General features: G+C 43.1%; 1 protein-coding gene across 1 annotated transcript in view; it reads right to left on the reverse strand.

The window, feature by feature from the left end:
- Positions 1-19,516, reverse strand: part of pitpnm3 (PITPNM family member 3) — a 48,448-nt gene that overhangs the window by 8,403 nt on the left and 20,529 nt on the right. Inside the window, exons 4-10 of the mRNA XM_068745295.1 lie at positions 14,317-14,387; positions 13,969-14,189; positions 4,805-4,994; positions 4,043-4,165; positions 3,031-3,218; positions 1,430-1,587; positions 650-820 (exon numbers count right to left, since the gene is read on the reverse strand). Of these exons, the coding sequence (XP_068601396.1) occupies positions 650-820; positions 1,430-1,587; positions 3,031-3,218; positions 4,043-4,165; positions 4,805-4,994; positions 13,969-14,189; positions 14,317-14,387 (1,122 nt within the window). The remainder of the gene's footprint in view (positions 1-649; positions 821-1,429; positions 1,588-3,030; positions 3,219-4,042; positions 4,166-4,804; positions 4,995-13,968; positions 14,190-14,316; positions 14,388-19,516) is intronic.

The following is a 19,516-nucleotide window of genomic DNA, read 5'->3' on the forward strand; positions in this document are numbered from 1 at the left end:
AGTGCTTTTCTAGTCAATTCATTCAATTCCATGTCTTAAAGCTTTTCAATGTTTCAGAGTTTTGCACCAACACACAGCTGCCCCCCCATCTAGGTTCATGCTTGCAGGCTTTTAGCACAAGCAATCAGTCTTTGTCCTACTTTTTTTTAGCAGTAACAGAAAAGAGACCATGCAATGCATCATTACTCCTGTTTAGAGTGAGTGTCCATGTTCCAAAAGTGGGTTAAATATGTATAATAATAATAATATAATAATAAATAATAATATAAGTCAGTGGTTCATTAACAGCCAAGCCCTCCAGTGGGATTACAGCCGTATTGGACCACATCTCTCAGACTAATGCCTTACATATTGTGCCAGATCCACAAAGAGGGTTGACAGGTTAGACGTAGAGCAACACACGATGAAGTACAATTGCTTTAAACTTCACACTTTAGGGGAGGATTTATCCTCTGCTAGATGAGGTCATACAGATGAAATGCAGGATTGGTGAAAATTTAATGGACCATTTATTGAATGTTTCTGCGGATGTAATTTCAATGCAAATTCGTAAATGTTATTAATATGGTATGACACCAGAAAATAAATTAACCAATACATTTTAAGAAGTGGCTTCTATTGATTTGCGGGGTCAGATCATCTGTCCTACCTATCAGCATTGAGCGACCGTCTCCTAGAGGGTAGCGTTGGTACCGTGGCACAGCAAAGGGTGGCAGCTTGTGGAAGGCAGGCTGCAGGAGAGGCTCCAGTCTGGAAGCTGAAGGGTCCGATGGGTAAAACAGGTTGAAAATCTGAGAGCAGGCAGGATGGAGCTGGCTCACTGAAGGTCAGAAAACAGAACATAGAGGAAAAGCTACGAGATTTGCTGTGTAATATGAGCGATATTCAACCGAATGTTGGGAACATATATAGTAGGTATACTGTAGTGCAATTTGGGTATAAAAAACATCCAAATCATACTGTATAATAAATCACTGACAAATTTTATTTTTAGCTCTCCATGGATATTTTTTTTTCCAACCGTATTGTTTTTTTTTTTTTTTGCCTTGAGGTTGGGAATGAGCCAAAGAGGAACCCGTTAAGTTTTGAGGTGCATTCGAACAACTGGTGGACCTAATAATTTAGACTTGGGTTTTGCTGAAGGTACTCATTGTACTAAGTATTTTTAATTTGTTTTACTGCTTTATATTATTCAAGCACATTTCAACATTTGAAAGATTGCTGAGCTTTTTACATTTATAAAGCAATCGGAATTAACATGTAGATTAACAGCTCAAGCTGCAAATTAAAGTCATCTCTCACAACTCAGGCTGGCGTGTCCGCTGGCTGTTATTTCATATGTAGCTTCAACTACAGTTCTGTCAGGGTAAAGATCTGTCTCAGTAGATACTCCAGCCTGCACACCACTAGACTTTCATGTCACGCTTACCCTGAACAGCAGGAAGCACAGTGCGTCTCATGGCCAGCACGAGGCCAAGTGGACAGCCCAGCAGGAAGCAGTCTGAGACCTCAAAGTCGAAGGAGCCCGGGTTCAACACCAGACTGGTGCTGCTGCCGCCGCGCACCTCCACGCTGTCCTTCATCAAGCTGGGACATAGACGAGGAAACAAAACAGCAACTTCAGATAGCGATGAACATATAGCTCGTCAAAGCTCATTTACAAGGAAGCTTGAAGAACACGCTGATAATGCTCAATGTCAGGAAGGGCGTACACAGCAACGTACTGCAGACATTTTGCTTTGTATTGGAAAATAAAAGAGGGGCAAATATGGAATCTTATAATCATAATGTTGAATTTGAGAAGGCATATATCTCGGTCTTGGCATGGATGAGTCGGCGATGCTTTTGCATATTTTTTTTTGATTAATGGGTTGCCTTGTTTTAACATTCTGATGTCAGCTCCGGTCCTTTCTGACTCAGAGTGAGCTGCTCTTCACACAACCTTCACCGGCTGCATCACATTCACAGCTGTTTGAACAACAGAGACAACCTCATGCCGACTGAAACTATTTGCTCTCCAGCAAGGCAACATTTCCCCATCAATGTCTCCTTAGAGAACAAATAATTCTACAGTCTCCAGACATCTTTAAAGTCAAATCAATATTGCCGTGATTATCTTCCATTTCAGTTTTTGTCTTAGCTTTTTTTTTTAATGCTTCTATACCATCACTTTTCCCATCCGTGTCAGTCTACTTGCCTTACTTTGTAACTGCTGATTTTTTTTTACCTCAGAGTCAGACACCTTCTCCAAGCTGCAAGACACGGAGTTGTTTGTTTTTGTGTGATCAGTACATGAGCATGATTGAAAGACTATTTGCATCTGGAAATGGACCCAGGCCTTGTGTTAACATGTTTTTTTAATGTAATTATCCATTCCTGAATAAATAAAGTTTTGTTTCTTTCTTACTTTAACTGCCGATTGGAATATGCTAAATAAATGTGAAAATATTACATCGACTGTGGGCTGACAAGCCACGAACACACACCTCCAACTGCCGACATTTAGCTGGAGCGTCGGAAACATGCTCGCTCTCTCATTTAGGCATTACAAATAGATTTCATGGCCATTAATCATCCACTAAGCCCTTCATTAGCTCTAACTGGAATTTATTTAGGGCAATTTAAGATATCCATTTATATACATTTTTTCTAAATGCGTGTAGTGCTGTGACCGTTTGCACGTGATCTCACAGCGAACTCACAACAAGGACCAAAGCAGAACAAAACATTCATGGAAACATCTGAATTAGGGAAACCCAAACAACGGAGAGGTCTTCCTGCCAGGATGGATAAAGATTGGAAAATTAGGGCTCTCGATGGCTGGGAATATCAAGTATAAGGCAGGTAGTTAATGTGGAAGTTGTACCTCCACCAGCCAACCGGATTTAGCTAAATCAACACTCTTCAATATGAACTATATAATACACAAATAATGCATATATCTTTAGTTCAAAAGAGCAGCTGCATCTATATGAAGTCTCATGATATATGTTGTCATTTGTCTGGGTATGCTCTTGCAAACGGCTCTACCTGGAGAAGAAGCTGTGCTTGTCTGTGGACAAGGCGTCTCCATCGTACGAGTCGCTCTGCTTGCGGTTCAGCGGTGGCCTGCTCTGGCCGTGACCTTCGTTCGGGGCGGAAATGTCGATGTTACTCTTGCTCAGCCTTTTGCTAGAACTCAGACCAAGGCTGGACTCCCCAAGCAGAACCGAGCTATCCTGAGAAGATGGAGGAAAATGTGCAACATGGGGTAAAGCCTAAGATATCGAAATGCATTTTCCCAGGTGAACAACAGGGGGGGAACCTGCCAACGTGAGATTGAATATATTAGAAGTGGTAAGTGGATCTGAATGAGAAACAGATGGGGAGATTCCACAAGGTAAGTTGAAATGATTGTCATAACACAAAGTGCTTCAGGATAGCAGCTCAGAACAATATGATGAGATTGCGTGGAAACTTCAGGAATGCTTTAAAATTCCATTCATCCATCCATTTTCTTTGCTTTGCCGATTTGGGAGTCAGAGGGGTTGCTGGAGCCTATCCCAGCTTGCTGTGGGCGAGAGGCGGGGTGCACCCCAAATGCATTACCAGTGCATCGTGCTGGAAAGGGCGATGCAAAGGGTAAATTTGCTGTGGCGACCCCTCACTGGAAAATGCTGAATTTTGACAACCCCTGTTTATTCAATTAAGAGAACACTGAGTCAAAACAAGGAAAGTTCCCCTTATATAATCATTGACCGCACTGATCAATTAATGAGAAATGTAGAACCAGAGCCCAAGCTGCATGTGGAGGTGAGGTCGGATATATCTAGACCAGGGGTCAGCAACCTTTTTCATGACGCGTGACACTTTACAATATACTCAACGCTTACTAATAAAATAATTTGGAAATGATCTGTTTCTATAGATCTTTTGCCGTATTTAGACATGTTCACTTAAACATAACGCTTTAAACAAGTGTCTTCGTTGACGGCTATATGTAGTAGTGCAATCAGTGTTTGTCATCATCGTCATGGCGCCAGCGTTAACAGCGAGCTCCTACCCTCAGACTCTCGGTACTGTTGATCCTGCTGCTGTTGTTGGGGCTGCCATGCCTCTGATGGTTGCTGAAGCACAAAGCGTCAAAGCACAGCACTCCCCCCACACAGTCGCCCATCAGGCATACCTGCTCAGGAAAAAAACATCATTTAGACGCCCCCCCCCCCCCCCCCATGTGGGGCAATGAATCTAACAGGAGGACAACTAGAATGGTGTTGGAAAGCTTGCGACCCTATTGCAAGAATATATAAGAATATATTTATTAGGTGCTTCCTACCGCATTAAGAGGACGCATACTGTTTAAAAGTTTTATACTAGTACAGTAATACCTCGACATACGAGCGCTTTGACATGCGAGCGTTCCGAGACACGAGCAAACCTGCGAGCAATATGTTTCACCTAACTGGTATGATTTAAGACCAGGAAAGAGAAACTGTGTTTTAGAGCCACAACAAAACACTGTTACACTCAATTAAATTGTAAGCAGCCTGGTCACAAATCATTATCAAACTAATACAGCTTGTTTCCAAGACTGCAGCGGTTGCTATGGACAAGAAATGAAATGTGGACCATTTAAACCTGAGATCTCTAGAGCCTTCTGAGGGCCTGAGCTCCCACAGATTACACAACCCACTCAAAGGCCACTTTCACCGCCTCCGGCAGCCACTGACTTGTATTAAAGTGCCTGCAGTCAATGATGAGATTAGTGGGAAGGAGCTTTCTTCTCCCATCAACCCTCCCCCTCCTCTCCCAAGGTGAGACAGACCTGACCCGTGAATCCTTGCCCATCCTTTGACTGCAGAAAGCTGTAGTAGACCTGATTGGCTCGGGCAATCACAGTCGCCACCGCATCTTGATAGCGAGGTGAGACAATGGCAAGAAGGGGAAGCGCAGCCAGGGGCAGGTGGTCCACGCTGCTGGACACGCAACTCTCATCATAGCTGTATGGGTTCAGGCTGGAGGGGGGGGCAGAGGAAAAGAGGAATGAAAGGGGCCATAGGAAGAAGCACAGCAGATACAAAACTATTCCATGCCTTAACAAAACTCTTTAAAGTAAAAACAAAAACAAACAAAAATTCTACAGGGGAGGTCGTCGACTTACGACCACAATTGGTTCCGAGGGTTTTGTTGTATGCCGACTCGGTCGCAAGTCTCCCCATGTTAAATTACCGCAAGTATATTATGCTGTGTCATGATACGGAAAGTGTCAGACTATTTCCTCGCGGTAGACATTGTGGGTGAGACCACAGAACCTGTCGTAGACTCGACTCGCTCACTCGCTTTCTGGCAGCTCATTAAAACACCTCGGAAAAAGACAAAAATAAAAACAGCTCTTCAGGCTTTAAGGATTGTGTGTAAATATTGATTTGCGTGTGTGCGTGAGACAATTACAGTGTGGAAGGTGATAAAGTGAGTCAGTCCATGTGAGAGTGATAAAATATGGTGCTGCCCTGCACTCTTTCCTGGAGCAGCACTGCCAGGCTCAGCTGTCCCATCCATCAGATACTGATTACAAGACGATGCAGCCGTGCAACACCACGAGGCTGAAACGCGCCGCGGACGCTGAGACAGCACAGCCTCGCAAGCAAAGACGCAGTTTTCATGTCATGAAAAATGTGAGTTTTTGGGAAGTACACGACTGCTCTGTAGGATACTGTCTGGATTACAAGATCAATAAAAATGTCATCTCTGTCCAGTTTATTCAATACAGAAAAACACCAAAACTGAAAGCAAAGTCAGATCTTTTGACCAAAACCAACAAGGTTACGTCTGGCCCAAAGGCCCTCGTTCTGATAAGTAATGGCAGTTATTTCTATGTCGTCTGGAATCACGAGACACACAGCACTAACATATCAGGGGTTCTTGTACCAGTATGTTTAGTATAACGTACCAGAGAATGTGTTTTTCATGATTTTACTGGAGTGTCACAACATGAGAAAGATTCAGTGTGACTGATCTATGTCCACTTTATACTGAACAACTGACAAACAGAGCAATATTTATAAAAATATTGGGATTTTATTACCACACAGTAAAGGTGTGTTCTGTGAAGTATATTATTATAGTATATTATTTATATTGCCTGCCTTTAAACAATTTGTTCTAAAAACCAAATGAAAGCACAGTGTTGAATAATATCAGAGGGAGCGACCAGAAGCTGAATTTCTGTTTCCAGTTGGAGTCCTCATTCATTATGAAACGCCGTTCGCTTATTAACTTATGACCAACACCATGGCTCTGTGGCTGCACACAAGGCCTGTCATCACTATTCAGTTAGTGGCCTAGTTCCCTTTCCACAGGCACTCAACAAACCCCAGGTGATTCTCAGGAAGATGGTTCGTCAATAAAAAGCACGGAAACAAAATAACATGCCATATACACAGTAGCACAATTTATTTGTCAGCGCAGTATCCAACATTGCATTAGATTAATATGTTACAAATGAAAGCGAAATAAATCTGCAAAAAAAATAAGAATAATCAAACTCCCATACAAGACCAGGATCAGGACAATTTAGTTTTAACTGCTTATGAAGCCGTCTCTGTCAGAGTCTTCTTCATGGCTATGAGGGCCCACAAATGTGTAGATTTGTCATTATATTTTAATACTTCCATGTTCCAATGAATACAAACCAAAAATATATTTTTATAAAAATATTTTTTTTTATCCATTATCACCCATTTGCACCAATTATTCTGCATTAACACACGACTGTAGCAGCCATGGGCAATTTCTGCTGCAATTACAGTATGATGATTCAGTCCTGAGAAACCAGCCGAGGCCCAGTCTGTGACATCTACAGCATATAAAGCCACTTCTCCATCCCTGCTGCCAACAGAAGCAGCAAACAGTCACAGCTTTGTGTTGTTGGGCAATCATTTGAACAGATATTTAATGCAACCAGCTTGGCTTGAAATAAATATGCAGAAACAAGGTTGTGATCCTGTCCATAAATAGGTTTGAACAAGAGCTGTTTCTTTTTGGTTTTGTTTGTAAAAGCCACACTAAAATAAATGGTAGAAAGTTGCTGTACCTTAACCTGATCTGGAGGCTCCTGCAAGCAAATACATCAGCTATCACTGACACTAAATAGCTACTGTTACTGATTGCTTCTGATGCACACCATGCGCCTCCTCCTCTCCCAGGAGGGTAAAGTTCAATGCACAACAATCTATTCAAATGTGGGAAAAAAGAGGAGACTGCTTTCACTCCTTCAAGAGAAGCCATGCCGTTCCTGCCGACCTGAGTAACTGACCAGTGCGACCTTTACACGGGTTGAAATCTAAACAGATTAAAAATGTGAATATGATACATGATGATAATGTAATAACAATGCAAATTACAATAATAATAATAATAATATTTATGCTAGTAATTCATAGTGTTTATTCAAATGTCCTTTTGTTAGGGTAGGGTTTTAGAGAAACTTCCATCCAGAATAATTAGAAAACAGGGCTAAAAGGAAAACTTTGGTTACATATTCACTGGAGCGGAAGTGCATACAGGTATTTGTATTCCATAAGTGTCGCTCCTTATACAGGAGCAGCTGTGTGAAACATGAAACAGAATAAATTAACTAAGCCTCTTGGAGGCCACTTAGCTGTTAAACCATAATCGTTTGTTTCTGATGTGGTTTTCGGACCTGTCATTAAAAATGACGTCATCCGAACAAAGTAACACCGACAATTTGGAACAAGTGTTCTTCTGGGCATTTTCGTTTGACTATTCTTGCCAACCCCAATTCAAACCACGCCATTCAGCCAAAATCATACTGAGCTCACAAGTGAGCAGAGTCCCTCTACAGCTGCCAAGTCCCCACGCCACATCTGCTGTCAGCCAGAAAGGCCTACATGCATCCGATCGTCTTTGATTCGATGCACGCAAACTCCAGATCGCTGCGCTAACAAACTGTTGCAGACCCTAGGGTGCGTGTCAATTTATATACAGGCCAGAACAAGAGGAAAAACAACAACAACCAATTAAAATGACATTTTCTCCAAATACTCTGCTCCTCTGCTCCCCTCAAACATGCATTCCTGCAAAAGATGCAAGAAACACATTTATAAAGTCTGCGTGTTTAACTCTCTGAAGCTTTGTAGATTAGCTGGATCTGTGTGGTTTGAAGTTTTTAGTTTCCTTACTGGTTATTTTCAGATGCAAATTTAAATTATCGCCTGTTAAAAGTAGGGGTGTATGATAAAATAGTCCATTAGTGCAAATTTATGACCCATACCAGTAAATATATATTTGGTTAGATTTCACAAATAAACGTGTGTTGCCACTGGGCAACTTCTATCTTTCGGCGTTTGTCATACATTCATGGATCAAAATTACAAAAATAGATTTTAGCATCAAATGCATTGGGAGATTAAAATCTGTGGCAAAATCTTACTTCAGAGGGCCTCACTGAGGACGGTGCAGTCTGCAGACATGGATGAATATCATCTAGAAACGTGTCCAATAAACAAGTCTTATTGATTATTGCGTTAAACAGCTACTGATGAGTTGATTCTTGTGAGCCTATTAACTTGGTTTATTTGTGTAAAACCCTCATATTTAACAGTATTTGAGGGAGAGCTCAGGAGGAGCGTCGATGTTCACAGCTTCAGGCTCTCCTCTAATGCTCCGATGAAACCATGGATACTGGATTACCTTGGAGTTAAAGGCTATGGATTATCTGGAAATTAATAATATCTATACACACTGTAATTAGGAAACAATTTAATCAAATACCACAGATCAATATATTTTTGGCTGCCGTATCCAGTTTTATATCTTTTACACAGTAAAACATTTAAAAATGATAAATGATTCATCAAGCCGCCAGCAGACATGGCAGAAAATTCAAATGTTACCTGAGAGACGTTTAGCCGCTGTAAAGAGGCGCCTGATCTGTGAGCCCCGAAAGGTGACTTCACGTCACAATGATGGGCCAGACTGTTATTTCAAATGTGAGTCGATGGCATTTTGTCTCTGGCCTCACAGGAGAAGAATCCTCATTCGCTGCTTTTGTGGAAGCCGCACTTTTGTTGGGCTGTGAGACGATCATTGGTTTTCAGACGGAAAGAGATTTACAGTTCACACATTCTCCTGCAATTACCACGTTAATGCTTCGAGACGCTTTTCTAGGGATCGTGCAGAGATTCATTCAAAACAGCAGGGAGGAGATAAGGCAGAGTGAGCCGATTAAAAAATCAAATCAACCTCATCTTGCTCAGCGTAACCTTGGGATAGGCTCCATCGCGTCATCGTCTTCCTTCCCTCACATCGTATAATGTCAAACTGAAGACGCTGGCGGTCTGGCACATTCTTGCTTAATTGCTCTCTAATGGCTGGCGTGACACTGCACACTGTTTGTGTTTGTACAATTAACATGAGCAGAAAGAGGCCCCTGCAGATTCTTCTTAATTAGGGAGTAGGCTTAGAGACTGTAGCGGCACCGCAGTAATGAGGCTCTATCTTCCTGAACTGAGGTCATTCGCTGTGCATGACGAGTACACTTCCTCCTCCTCCTCCTCCTCCTCCTCTCCTCGTCTTTGGTTTGATAGAGATCTGCACGCCAATGAATTCCATTCCTTTTTTCTTTACTGATGTTCAAATGTACATTTCTTTTAAAGTGTCTTCAAACCATGACACAGGCTTTGGTTGAGAGAGGAAATCCAATCGGAGCCTTTTCCCTGTCATAATTAATTGGACATGTTACACTGCAGTAGAGCATTTGGTGCTCTTTTCCAACCATATGTATTTGTGCGAGCGTGCTTACGGAATACACGCGCGTTGTCTTGACACCCGGCCCCTCGTCAGCAGTGCCAGGTACATTAATGAGCAGGCAGAGTAAATAATGAGCACTCCAGAGCACAGCAGGCGTTCGTCACACACGGCAGGAATGACAACACACGCCGAACCCATGCTCCTTCTCTATTCTGACAGCCTGCAGCGCATTAGAAATTATTATCCAACCAATAAAAAGCATGTTTATGTGGAAGTTTGCCTTTGAAGCAGTCTGAGCAGAGAAGTCCAGATGGCCCTCTCCCCAGCCACTTCCACTAGCTCTTCCAGGGGAATCCTGGGGCGTTCCCAGGCCAGCCGAGAGACAGAATCCCTCCAACGTGTCCCGGGTCGGCCCCCCAGAGGTCTCCTCCCGGATGGACACGCTCAAAACACCTCCCCTGGAAGGAGACCAAGGATGCCTCACGTAATGTTTGTCAAATTGTTGGTCCATCGTGTCTCCTTTAGCTTACTAGTATTTTTTGTGTATTGTTCAGTGTAATTGCTATTGTTCTGTAAATATGTAATTTTACTCTTTTACAGTGTCTTTTACCATCTATTTAGGGACTGCCGATGAAAAATAGCATTTTGGCTAACCCTGGCATATTGGTTGAAATGTTTATTAATATATACTGTCCCTGATATAAATAAAACAAATACAATTTAAAGAAGATGTCCAAGCCGCCAGCTGGCTCCTCTAGATGTGTGGAGGAGCAGCGGCTCGACTCCGAGATGCTCCCTGATGTCCGAGCGCCTCACCCCGTCTCTAAGGCTGAGCCCTACGGAGGAAACTCCACTAAACGCTCCACAAAGCAGCAAATCCTTCCTGCAGGGCGGCAAATTCATCTGATGCAGGCACATAAATGAAGCTCAAGTCCAACAACACCATTATTAGAGCTAGCAGTTAAGTGGCAAACGTATAGTTGAATACACTTCCTGTTTGTTGCTGTGTGTGTTTTCATGGATGAATTACACGCTGTACATACTGTGAGGTTAGATTCAGGCCCTGGAGCCATTTGGGTAAACGTGCACTTTGTCTAAGTGGAGAGCGCTGAGAAGTAGCTTTTCAACTGCTAAATGTTCCGATTAGTCGTTATCCTAGTGTTTACTATTATCTGGAACATTTGTACCCAGTTTCACAGAGGCTCGTGTTTTGAAAAACCTCAATTTGTGCTGATTTGTGAATTGGTAACCTCAACCTCTGTCATTAGACACACTGTAGTGTTTAGAAATCAATTATGTTGTTCTGCTGCTCCCTCTAGCAGCAGAACAGAATATCAAAGAATTCAAAGCAGCTTAAAAATGTACCGAAGGGTAACCCACTATGGCAAGGGCTGAACAAACCAATAAGACTAAATCTATCAGTATTACCGTCTCTATGAAGTATTTATGCTATAAAGAATCACTGATCCTGTCCTGTTCTTCAATGAGCTATGGAGGAAATGTAAGTAACATACCTGCATTCTCCACCTGCCCCCTCCTCACCTGTTTGTCAGCCACTCACTCCTCATCAGACCTAACTCCCCTCACCTGTTGCTGCAGCTGTCTCTGGTTTCCACTCTCCCCACAATAGCACTGACCCCAGATCAGTCGTGATTCTGGTGTGACTTTCCAGCATTTCTGATTGCCTTCCCAGCTCTGACTCTTCTTGTTCCCATCCTGGCTATCCAGACTGCTGTTTGCCAACCTGGATGCTGCGTCTCCTGTTCAGTGTTTTGCTGACTCCCGTGTGTGAAAGACTAGAGGTCATTATTACCGCTTTACCTGCTAGTGAGTCCTGCTTTCCGGCTCAAATCAAATTTGACCTCAAAGACGAGAGGAAAAATCCCATACATTTACACAAGGTCACGTCACCACAGTATTTTGCATTTTGTGCTGGCTGCTCCTAATCCTTGGAACTGTTCACCGATTCATATCAGATCTGCAGAGTTTGATGAATCACTGCTGAAGACCCGTCTCCTGTCAGGTCAGTTTGACATCTCGATTTTATTTTCCTTGGGCAGCCATCTTCATGAATTATTGGGTTTATTGTATTTTTATATATCCATCCATCCATTTACTTGTAGATGTAGAAAATGGATTTTCATATATTTAATTCTATAGTGTGTATTTGACATCTTTTTAATTTAAACAAGCTGTTTTTAAATGTGCATTATAAATACATTTTGACTTCAAGTTATTTACCGGTAATTGTTTATCTTAATTTCACATGACAGGAGTCTTATCGGACAAAAACAACAACATTTCATGTTTAAAAAAATAAAAAGCCCGCCATATGCATGTCTCACCACCACACACATGAGAACACACTGATGCAACAATAATCCCTTCTGTTGGACTCCCATTGGAATTTGTTAATCTGTGAAAACTAAGGTGGCATAAAACTGCCACACATCCACAGCAAACCTTTTTCCAATCACTGAGGGCGCTTCATTCCTGCTCACGTCAATCACTAAACCAGACAAAGCGTCAACTTGGCTGCCAAACATGTCGCTTGTGATTAGTGACAAGTCAGACAAAAACAGTCAGACATATATAATTGGAAAGCAGCAAAGAGCAAGCGCTGCTGTCAGAGATAACGCTGCTGACCACTGGGACGTGTGAAATGAAAGCACTTGTTGCGCCGAAGCAGCGCTCGGCTCAGGCAGCAAACAGACATGACAGCGAAACGAGCATGAACGTGAGCGTTTGCTTCCTGCATCTCGAAGATACCTTCCGGCCGAGGGCTTCGTGACTTACACAGACATTGTTTCATAGAATCTGAATTTTAAAGCGTAGCTATTGTTGCATCATGTCCTCATGTTCGCTCATCCAATCACAACACTCTGAAACTGATCTCACGGCTGAAGCCCAGAATACCAGGAGATAATTAGATAAACAATCATTTCCTCGCAGTAAACATCAGGATAAAGTGTAAACTGGTGTTACTGATGTTTTCATTAGATTATTCAGGCTCCACTTCTAATACAAATATTAAAAACAAATAGAGGTCCGGAGTGAAATATTCCACAGGCCACCATTCTTTTAGGGACTGGGAAATGTGATCAGAAGACTAATTAACAATTGCTCCGTCCACTTACGGGTGAGGAATCCAAAATATTTCCTCAATTAACCTTCTGCACCCGAGCAGGACTTCTTGCATCTATGCTAATTCTTGCATGTGTGTATTTATACTCTCCGCTAATAGTCAAGTTCTGTATTGTGTTTGATACTTTGCATTAATTAGGGCCGTCTGCATACTGAGAATGTCAGCTGAATACAACAACACAAAAAAAACCCCATTAAGAACAGATCAAAGGATGCACCTCCAGTAAATCACAGGTTCAATGGATATCATTTCTATTACTATTAATGTCAGTCAGGTTGAACTGCTATTCTGTCAGTGCTCAAACAATGACATCATTGAAAACCCCTGCTAATTCCCGGCCTGAGAAAGAATCAGCGTGGCCTTAAATGAGCAAATCCATAAATGAGCAAATCCAGATCCAGGAAAGTAAAACTTCAATAACACAGCACGGTGTAATTTACAAATCGTATTTGATGCATAATGGTCAGAAGCTTCCGGAAGAGCTCATTTATATGATCAATAAATCAACCCTGTGGCATAATGGGATGAACAGCATGCTTTAGAGTTTGATGGTGTTTGTGGAGGACATGCTGGTATTAAATACAGGGGGGGTCGTCGACTTACAACCTGTGCGACTCCCGACAGTCCGACTTTACGACTGCACTAGTCTGTTGTTATTTGTCTGTCAACAAGGTGTTGTTGCGACATACCGGAAAGCGAGCGAGCAAATCGAGCGTACGACAGTTTCTGCGGTCTCACCCACCGATGTCTACCGAGAGGAAATTCCCTCTTTCTTCTCTGACATCACGACGTAGCATAATATAGTTACGGTAAATCATAATATAGTTGTGGTGGTAAATCGACGACCCCCCCTGTATTACATTTGGGTGGAGAGCTGTCGACTTGTGAAGGCCACAGAATAAGATTTAATTCATTTTTATCACATCAAATTATTCAGTGCCCTTCAAGTTTACACAAGTATTTCCTTTCATTTGTCAGCGGTGTGAGAAAAAAAAAAGTAATAAAGAGCGTCTGGATTTGATCCAGATAGGAGACGGCTGAGCTGCGTAAGCAGAGACAACAAGAGCACTCACTTGGAGACCAGGGTGAAAGCCTCAGCGCACACAGCAGGACACGGCACCAGTTTGATCATCACGTGTTCACTGGCGGCCTGGAAATGCACCTGCGTCACCTTCTCCAGCACCGAGGCCAGAGTGGCCACATCACTCGTCTTTGTGCTGGGGTCCCCGCCCGCTGTGTCCAAGATGTTTCCCCCGTGCACTACCAGCAGCAGCACGTGTGTCTTGCACTTCCTCTGCAAGCGAGTGGAAAAAGAGACACTTAAGAGGAGGACAGGAAGAAGGCCACATTTTTTGAACTGATACCTGTGATAACTGCGTCTGTTTGGATGCTGGTGAATATGCAGTTGGTAGCGATCCTACCTCTGTGTCCTCCAGTCCTTCGATGCTGCTCTGAGGGGGGCAGCATGGACCCCCCAGCTGGTACAGGCCCTCTGTATGGGATGAGTGAAAGGGAAGAAGCAGGAAGTGGGAGGAAGGAAGACAGTCAGGGTGGAAGAAATGGTCAAGGCAAGACTCCTTTCACCGGATTTTGCTGGTATCAGAAAGATAAATGGATATTGATTGGTGATTATGATCAATATTGCTAATGCCTCTTCATCGCTCCTCATCCGTAGTCCAAACTGTGAGATGGGTCAATATACCCACTGGCTCGTATGGCATAAACAAGAATCAGAAGTCAATACTGACAATAGACAGCAGGAAGGTGATTGCTTCTGTGCTGCAGCATCGAGAGCATCATGTGGAGAATAAAAAACAGCACAACAGACAAAAGATGTCCTCTCTCTCTCTCTCGCCATGTGCTGCAGCATATCAGTGGAGGTTGGCCAAACTTGTTATCCTTTCGGGAAGTCTCTACAAGCTATACCAGCTTATTCCTGAGCTCCCTCCTGTCTCGCTCTCTATTTTCTCTCTGGCACGGCTCTGTGCTTCGCTCTCTCGCCTGTTGTTTATTTGGCCTCCTCATCTGGGACCAACTGCCACGGGAGACTCACAGATTCGCACGCCGTCTTCTCCCCTTTACTCTGTTCCAAGTCCGCAGCCTGCCGACATCAGCTCAGCACACACTGGGGACGGCAAACTATTTTTGGTCACAAAGCAACAGAGAATCGATAAAAGGGAGTTTTTCTTTTCCTCTGGAAGAGGCAGGGTAGAAAAGTTGAAAGTGCATTTTTGGAGTAAACGCTGCAGGAGAAGGAAGATGTTGGGATTTGGCAAGCAGGCGAAAACGCTGCTTAATGAACTGTTGAGCTCCATCATTAATCAACGGACATAGAATGAATAAGAAACTACTTTTTAGAACTGATTTATTATTTTGCTCATCTTCAAAGCAAAATGTGACAAATACTGCTCCTCCTATCTGAAGAACTGCTGCTTATTATGGGCTTAATGTTTTAAATAATAATGGAAAGATGTTGTCTTAGACTGTGTGGAAATATGGGAAGGATTCTTTCGGTATGTTTTGATAGAGTAGATAAAACGCCAGAAAATTGTAGTCAATTTTGTACCTTTAATCTTTCATACGGAGGATAGTATGTCTATCTAAAGGGGGTAATCGTTGGACAGAAGAAGTGAAATTCAGTAATAATGCTGTTTGTCATTTCAAAACTCTAACTTTCTTTCTTATTTACCATTGACGGCCAGCTGTCCTCCACATTTAGAGCAACAGCAGGAGCTGTTTTAAAGGTTTTAAAGGTGTGTGATGGGGCTGTGATGACAAACACAACCTAACCTTAATACAGTCTCCCACTGTGTATCCCGTTGGACACCTGCAAGTAAAAATACATCTATAAAGTACTTCAAGGTGCGGAGGAGGTGCAATTTGGCAAGGCTAACAAAATCCCTGTTGCTAATTTCTCTGGTTCGTGGGCAGGAAATGTTACAACTATCATGCACTTAGGAGTTTTGCCCTTCTAGATGCATTACATAAACGGATTACGATTTCGTCACACATTTATTCTTCAAGACATTCAGTTAACCAAGTGATGCACAGACATGCACGACTGTCTCATTAGTGAATAGTCGGTATAAAAGACATTTCTCAGACAGCATTGTTCTAGATCTGCAGCGAGCAGCTGTGTTCAGCAGACTGCAGCAAAGACAGGCGCATCTCAATGGGTGTGAACGCAGCACACAAAGCAGACTGACAAATCTTCTTGACGGTGTCACAGAGGTATGAAGTTTGGGCACTAAATGTGAGCTTAAGGGCATCCATACACTCTCTACTGTGCTCATTCCCTGCAAATGCATGACCTAAAAAAAAAGCACTGTGTGGAAGGTTGACATTGCTGTAGCTCAGCTGCATCATGGCCGATTCATGTGGTGTAAAGCCCAATCAGGTTCACATTCCAAGTGGGTACACGCATCAGTGGGTCTGGCATCAGACCGCAGTTTCAGATGCATTTATGAAAGAGGAAGAGGAAATTTGCCCCACAGAGAGGGGTTGTGATGAGGACATTTCTGAACTGAGCTGTGGGAGAATGAGATTGATTCTAATACTAATACTGATGTATTGAGTCCTTTGGGTTCCTTTTCTGTGTCATTCTGTCCAAGTCACAATCATTTAAAACCTCCTTTCTCCCCAACGTTGTCGTGTTTTCTTTTTTATCCCTCTCAGAATCCTCTTCGTCTCTGGTCTCTCACCTCCAATTGAGTAGATGAAAGAAAAAAGGAGACGGAGGATGAAGAGAGCGGTGCTGCATGCAGACCGCATTCATCAGCGAGATTAGCCCACAGACGAGATCTTCCCCAGGAGTAAGAAAACAGCTAAATGCCTTCCAATATTTCCTGCCCACTGAAGTGTGGATCACCTCATTAGAGAGTTGGAGTATCAGGGTGAGTTATCTGCATTTCTGGTAAGATGTACAAATTAGCCTCTAAATCTTAATCTTTACCTCAATTAAAAGGGGCATAAATCACTTTCAGTAGAGAATAGAATAGAATAGAGTATCAGATGTGGGGTCAATGTGCCTCCTACTAATCATTTGAAGGTGCGGCCAGCACGGTTACTGCGAAATATTTTATGCATGGAATTTATGTATTTTATAAGTGCACACACACACAGCTAGTACAGAAGAGACAGCTTTAGTGCAGCAACCACATTTTGTTTTGTTTTTTATGTAAAGAAAATAAATATTTGCCTCTTTACTGGTCATTGATCCAGATGGCAGTAAACCAGTCACTATTTGACTTTTTTGTTTAGGTCCCGTAATGAGCTGGCGTCTTGTCTGGGGTGTACCAAGCCCTTCGCCTGTAGTCAGCTGGGATGGGCTCCAGGAAACCCGTAACCTGCAAGGCGGATTCGCAGCTGTAGACGAGGCGCTTATCATTTCATATACAAGAACATGGATGGATGGATGGATCCCCACAAGCAGCATCCAGGTGTTTGTTCTTATTTAGATGTGTTGACAAGACAACAAACAAACAAAACAGAATGAAACTTTACATTCCACACTAAGCATGTTCGGTAAACACAACTAATATATCTCGCCTCTGTTATTGGGGGGACTTTGTTGTGGAGGATTTCACGCTTACCTATGGACAACATGGCACTCAGACCATGAATGATCTTCTATGTGATAAAAAAAATATAAACGTTAAGATGCTGGAGAAAGTATTTTGAAGTCATGCATCACTTCATTGTTATTCCAACGCGTGGGCCGTTGAGTAGCAACAGGTTACGCTCCTGAATCTGCATCATTGCTGGGCTGAGCAGCCCACTCTGGCCCCGGAGCACGCAGCATGCTAACACACTCTGCAATCTGTTCTCTGCTGTCGCCCATCAGGGTCTGTCACGCCCCCCCCCTTGTACATTCTGAAGTCCCTACTAATCCTACCCCCTCTCTGTCTGCAGTACTGGAAGGGCAACAGAAGAGAGTGCATCTTAAGTGGGGTATATATTCATTCATTCATTCATTCATTCATCTCCTCGGAAACAAGATGATCGTAATCGTCTCGTCTTCAGCCGTTTATCCGAAACACGAGTCGCGGGTCTCCTGGAGACGATCCTAGCTGCCCACGAGAAAGAGGAGGGGTACACTCTGCATGAGTCACACAGAAAGACAGACACCCACTCAGGCTACAAACAATTTTGGAATGACCAATTCACCAAAGCTGCAAGTTTTTGGAGGTGGGAGGAAGCCGGAGAACCCAGGGGCACGCGGAGAACAGAATCTTATTGCTGTGAGACAACAGCACTGTCAGAGTGCATCTTCAGCGGGTATATAATGTACAGCGTGGACACACGCGGTGGGATTATGAAGAAATACAGAAATTACAGTAAGGTGCAGTCGGTTGAAGGGCTGAAGGTGTCACTACGGAAGCTGCCTGTCATTTCTGCAGCACATAAACACTAAACATTACACTGGGTCAGCATTTACAAGCGATCAAGAAAGGCTTTAACAACCCGGAGGAGAAAAACCACAGCGAGCCGTGGTGTGTAGCAACTCCCCTCCTTCAAACCACCTCTGGAGCTCCAGGTGTTGTTTGGGTGTGATTTCTTACTTCATTTCATAACAGACAATCATACACATATACACACTGATGCTAATGTGATCACACGACAAGAGTGATGCACAAGAAAAGAGAGGTAGGGAGAGAGATCCATGTATAGACACAATTATGCCACCGGAGTTGTTAAAAAATCCCAACAACAATACTCCTATCATAGAGAGCTTTGAGGTCGCTCACCTGTAACCATCCGCTCACCTCTTTGTCTTCCATATTTGCTGTCTTTGTGAATATTCTGAAGAGATTTTGCTTTAATATTTGCAGGATTTTCACCTCTCTAACTATAGAAATTCAATATTACCAAGAAAATGCGCATACATTTAGTCTTAAAAGTGACCATGGGAGGGAAGCGGTGGCTAGAATACAGATGAGGAATTAATTTATATTTTCTGTCATGCTCTCTCTGCATGACTGGCTGACCAGACCTGCAGGGTGCATGGAGAGGAGAGCGCTGCGGCGCTCAGTAGGAAATTTTACATAGTTATATCTGGGTCACTTGTGAATCGTAGAAATACTTTCCACCATCCACAAAATAAAAGCTTCTGTCGGGCTGCGTACCGGCAGGAGCAACTTCCTCATCATCTCAAGTGTCTACATCTGACGTAGGCCTTTTAGCTAATTTTATCCCAGCTTGGCAGCAAGAAGGCAGAATTCCGCCAAGCCAGAGTCAGGAGTTTTTGTTTATCACAGACTCTGTAATGAGTTATGTAACGTGACTATAATATAAAGTTAACGGTACTGGCATAGTGGACAGGTGGAGGGCCTGAAAGACACTGGAGCGGTGGCTGATGTTAGATTACAGCTCCGCCATGAATGGAGACGAAGAAGAAGAGCGCAGTAGAAAATGAGAGGAGGATGTGCTCCTTTTTTCTCCGTGTCCGAGGTTTCTATTGCTTGCATTGACAGTAACACTGTTTTCAGTCGCCCATGGCTTGTGGAGTAATGAATGAAGAAAGACCGGGAGGACGGAATGAAAGAGCATGAGGTGGCGAAGCGATAAAATGGGTGTGAAGGCGCGGAAGGACTGAGGGGAGAGGGATGGATATAGAAGCTG

This window comes from Brachionichthys hirsutus, chromosome 11 (genome assembly GCF_040956055.1).
Source record: "Brachionichthys hirsutus isolate HB-005 chromosome 11, CSIRO-AGI_Bhir_v1, whole genome shotgun sequence".
NCBI classification, from domain to species: Eukaryota; Metazoa; Chordata; class Actinopteri; order Lophiiformes; family Brachionichthyidae; genus Brachionichthys; species Brachionichthys hirsutus.